Below are 4,928 nucleotides of genomic sequence, written 5' to 3' on the forward strand. Positions count from 1 at the left end.
ATGTGAAGTTTTATTTGAAAATTTTAAAGAGTGAATGAAGTTCATTTTTGACATGTAAATCTTTTTAAATTTAAAAATAAAGTCTACAAAGTCTGATGCACGGATGCGGATGAAGGAAGAGTGTGGATAAGGGATGAGATCTAGTGCAAGCAAGTGCATAATTAGTCTCCTAACATGCTGACGTGACGGAATGGAATTGGAGGGCTAGTTATGGCCGAAGGCAGTCTCTCGAGGTTTTCTATATATATATATATATATATATATATATATATATTATATGGGTGGCAAACATATTAATTTCTTCTGCTTTCCTCTTCGAACTTCATGGGCTTGCACTGGCACTAAAATAAAAGGTCACGAATTACATTCAGCCAAATAGTTAGTGAAAATGGAGCGAGCAGCCCAAAAAATATCTTTTGGAGTGCCACCTTGGATCCCCAACACCCTGCTCCGGCGGCTTCATCCGCATATATATATATATATATATATAATTGAAATATGAGAGTAAAAAAATAAAAATAAAATTATATATTTTTAAATAGTACGTAAAGGTGAGATTTATGTTTATACTTTTTCATATATATATATATATATATGCATTTACTCTTCGTCACATATATGGCATTTAATTCTGGAAAACTCTATAGGCAGTCGATTTTGTGTAGAATGTCGAAGAGAAAATGGTGTTTTCGGGTGCTGGGCGGGATTTGAAACTTAAGAGCTTAAATTCCAAAATGCACCCAGTTTTTCTCCATGAATCAAGAATAATTACCATCAAAATACTAGACCAAAAAATTATGAGAAAAATGAGGGTATTTTGCATCAGATTCATCACAAATTGAAACGAAAAAAAAAAATTCTGCTAGTTGTGGAGAGGATCTGGGCAACTGGGTTTTGTTCTCCTCGAATCGGTTGTCATTTCTGCCAATGAAATACTTTCAAACCACATCCTCCTTACTACCCTTCTTAACCATTCCACCGCCATGGCTGCTGACCTTCATGACCTTGGCTATTCCACTCCTAGAAGCTAGAAAATAAACATTATCCGGAGAGATCGAAGACCCGCATGCATATGTAAAAGCTATCAAAAAATGGCCTTTACTTCAACTCCACAGCTCAAAACGCAAGCTCTACTTTATTAAAAGAAATCACCCTAGCTTGCTTGCTGCAATTTTAGCAGGTGCTCTCTCTCTGGGTACAGGTTCTCTCCTCCCGTCTTTTCCACACTTTTTTTTTTTAAACAACTGTAGACTTCTGCCACGTCAGCAGCAGAGTACGCATTTCGTCTACAAAGTCGCTTGTACGTAGCATTGTTGTTTAATTCTAGGCCAAGTACGTATATATAGACGTAGTTCACATTTATTGGAAAAGCTAGGTTTTAACTTGGGTCAAAAAAAGAAGACGACTTTTTAACACAACCAGGTCAGACGAGGCGCCGGCCCTTAACACTGCCAAACTGCATTTACGTCCATGCATGTGCATTAAAGAAGTTATTAACAATGCAGGAACTGGTAGGTCAGAATTTATTGACCTGAGAATAGTGAGATTCTGTGATCAGCATGAAGATTTTAACGTACGATAGATGCTAATTACTCGATGAATACTAATTGATTTGATGTATCATTTTCATTATCTTTGAGATCACGTGGATTGAGAGGATAAGTTGTAATTACTAGATCGCTCAACTCTTTTTTAACTGGAGTTTCATTTGTGGCAGGACAAGATTTCATTCCAACGTCTAAAGTATCAGCTAGCATTAATATTATCAATAAAAGAGCGAGAAAATTCTATAATGAGGAGAAAGCATTGATGAATCTAGTTCATTGATATTAATCTACTGATCACTTCAAAGAAACAGCCAGCTAGCTAGGCGGGTACATTTCGAAAGCAGAGCAAACTTTATTTTCATGATCACTACTAGATCAATGGAGTACTGCATGCTGATGTATCTGGGATTAATATGATAAGTCGATTTAAATTATATGTCACCAACTACCATAACAGGGACATGCCCTTCGAGTAGAAAATTAACATATATAGCTTTCACGACATCATAAACGATCGAGATGCAACGTACCGAATGAAGAGGGAAAAGATCTATGAGCGTAAACCAGGAAAACTCATGATGATCAGATATCTAAGTCAAGTCTGACAAAGCTTAGATATTCATCATTAATCCAATTATACTTTTCCACGAAAGGGTTGACTAGTGTTTTCGGTGGGTAACTATCTATGCAGTCTTTCCAAACATTGCCGCCGTCCAAATCCCTCAGCACCTCCCACACACAGTTGTTGCACTTAAATCCTGCTCCAAAACTGATCATCAGAATCCGGTCACCCTTCTTAAGCCTCTTCTTAGCTTCCATGTAACCTAAGACATACCAAAGCCCACCGGCCGATGTGTTCCCAAACCGGTGGAGAGCCATTCTTGCTGGCTCAAGATCATATTCACTGAGCCGTAAACCCTTGCCAACCCCATCGATAACGGCCCTTCCGCCCGGGTGGATACAGAAGTGGTCTACTCCGGCCTTAAAATCCAAATACGATCCCACAGCGTCGAGTTCCAGGCTGTCAGTTTTAGCCTGCTGGAGTGCAACTATGAAGTGGCGGAGCAGTTCCCTTACTGGCAGTACTTTGGGTACTAGCACTCGGAGGTTTGTGGTAAAAGCTTGGGCAGCAGCTTTTGTGAGGCTTTTGGTGAGGCGAAAACCAAGGAAGCCTTGCTCATCTTCTATTTGTTTGCAGCATTCATATGCTTCATCGCTTGAGCCGAGATGGGTTCGAACTAGACATTTTAAACTAAAGATGGCTCGATGCTTCAAAGCTCTATTGTTTGTGAAGAGCATTGAACAACCTCCGGCGCGGAATAGACAGTTGGAGAGGAGCATGGATTTTTCTTTGCCTTTATACCAGTGCGGACCCATGGATTCCGTACTAACAACAATAGCAAAAGATTCTTTGTAGGTCTTGAACAAGTGCTGGACGAGGTCGACTGCAACTAGGCTTGCACTGCAGCCCATTCCTGAGAGGTTGAAAACCTTAATGTCCTCCCTCATCTTGTAACGATTTATAATGCAAGATGTTAGAGAGGGAATGGGAGAGAACAAGGACACATTCACGACAAGTATGTCGATTTCTGATGGAGAAACACCTGTCCTGGCAAAAAGTTTGTCAAGTGTATCGAAGATGATTTCACTCATCTCCAAATGGGCATCTGCAAGAGTAGAGCAATCTTCTCTTCCCTCAATGACAGTTCGTGGGCCATAAGTTTCTTCGCCGAGCCCTGAACTGACAATGGTTTTGAAGAGAAAACGGTATTCTTCCAATCCCAGATTCTTGTTTCGGAGGACGACTCTTGCGGAGGAATCAGTGTCGAGCTTCCTGTCCACAGGAGCCTTGTAGCACTCGTAGGCCAACATATAGCATCCTTGGTCTCTCCATTGAAGAACCGATCTGCAGATGCAGAAGAAAACATAGAACACAGGTAACAGACACATTGTCATGAAGAGATCCATGGCTAGCTAGAGTGAGAATGAAATAGAGTGTTTTCCCTGTGTTCTATATATAATATATGTATGTTTTGTGGAAATATTCTCCAGTCTTATACACATTCTATGCGCAACTTGGACATTTATCTCTTACCTAACAATTACCATCTCTAATAAATACAACATGGCTATGATTAACCATCTTTCTAGTGTCGGAAATTAAGGCTGGTGCCCTGGCCTCTTTATACACCAGCAAGGGTCCTCATGTCCTGCGTTTGTACGTGGGGTAATTTTATAATTTACCTTTTTTTAATAGGGAAATATCCCTCAATTTATTAAGAGCCCTCCCTTAAGTGGAGGAAAGCCAACATTACATATCAAACCAATAAACCAATTTGTAATTTACCTTGATATCCTTAATTAGGTAATTTGTTGGAAAATGTTTTTTTGTTCTAGGGATATTGTGGACCTTTGTCTTAACGTATCAATTACTCACCTCTGATCTTGTAGTGTTACTTGACGTATGACTGCTTGACTAGTCACCCTCATAAAACAAGCTGGCCGGATCAATCCCAGATATCACCATATACATATATTAGGGGTGCTACCCACACCATACGGTGTGGGTAGCCCCACCCCGCACCCCGTCCTGCATGGTAAAGATGGTGGGGTTTTCACCCCCACCCTCGTGTCCTGAGAGCAAGGTATCCCGTCCCGATGCCAGGTGGTAGGGGCGGACTAGTCCCAATAGAATTTTTTTTTTAAAGTTTAAAAAAATTATAATGATTAGGCAATGATTAAATGAAAATATTTTAAAAATTTGAAATTAAAGAGTGTTTGGATTTAAATCATTGAATGTTTAGATGAAATGGTATAAGATGAGATGGTTTGAAAGGGACTTTAGACTTACTAACGAAGCATTAGTGACCTCTACAACATGGCTCGTAATTAGACATATTTCATCATGCCATGCTCTTTTATAATTTCGCACCGCATCATGCACTACATCAAGTTGCCCTCGAGAAAAAGCAAGTAATTATGATCATTCCATTACAAAACACCAAGTTTCTACTATAAGTGAATATAATAATATAAATAATAACAATAATAATAATAATATCTATTTTGGTAAGAAAAATTTTAGATATAAGCCTTACACTCATGTATATTACTTAAAAATATGTAATTTTATTTTTTTATTCTCATATTTCTTAACATATAAAATATGAAATACGAAATATGATGGTAAAAAAATAAAATTACACATTTTTAAGTGATGTAAATGAGTATAAGACTTCTGTGTAGCATGTCATTTTTGGTAAAGAGCCTTCATCTTATGCCCTCTTCCCAGTACTATGAGACCATCCATTACATGAGCACGCTCAATTGATACTTCTGTTGTTTTTCGTCACTCGTCAGCATGCAGCCTCTTCAATCTTC

General features: G+C 38.8%; 1 protein-coding gene across 1 annotated transcript; it reads right to left on the reverse strand.

Moving 5' to 3' along the window:
* Positions 1 to 2,018: 2,018 nt before the first annotated feature.
* On the reverse strand, positions 2,019 to 3,579 carry LOC121246339 (3-ketoacyl-CoA synthase 19-like). The gene has a single exon (XM_041144459.1). The coding sequence runs from the start codon at positions 3,513 to 3,515 to the stop codon at positions 2,130 to 2,132; it is 1,386 nt and encodes a 461-aa protein (XP_041000393.1). The 5' UTR covers positions 3,516 to 3,579; the 3' UTR covers positions 2,019 to 2,129.
* Between the last annotated feature and the right edge of the window lie 1,349 nt (positions 3,580 to 4,928).

This window comes from Juglans microcarpa x Juglans regia, chromosome 1S (genome assembly GCF_004785595.1).
Source record: "Juglans microcarpa x Juglans regia isolate MS1-56 chromosome 1S, Jm3101_v1.0, whole genome shotgun sequence".
Taxonomy (NCBI): Eukaryota; Viridiplantae; Streptophyta; class Magnoliopsida; order Fagales; family Juglandaceae; genus Juglans; species Juglans microcarpa x Juglans regia.

Bases quoted from the DNA above. Each gene is read 5' to 3' on its own strand.
- LOC121246339 (XM_041144459.1), bottom strand. From the start codon at position 3,515: ATGGATCTCTTCATGACAATGTGTCTGTTACCTGTGTTCTATGTTTTC.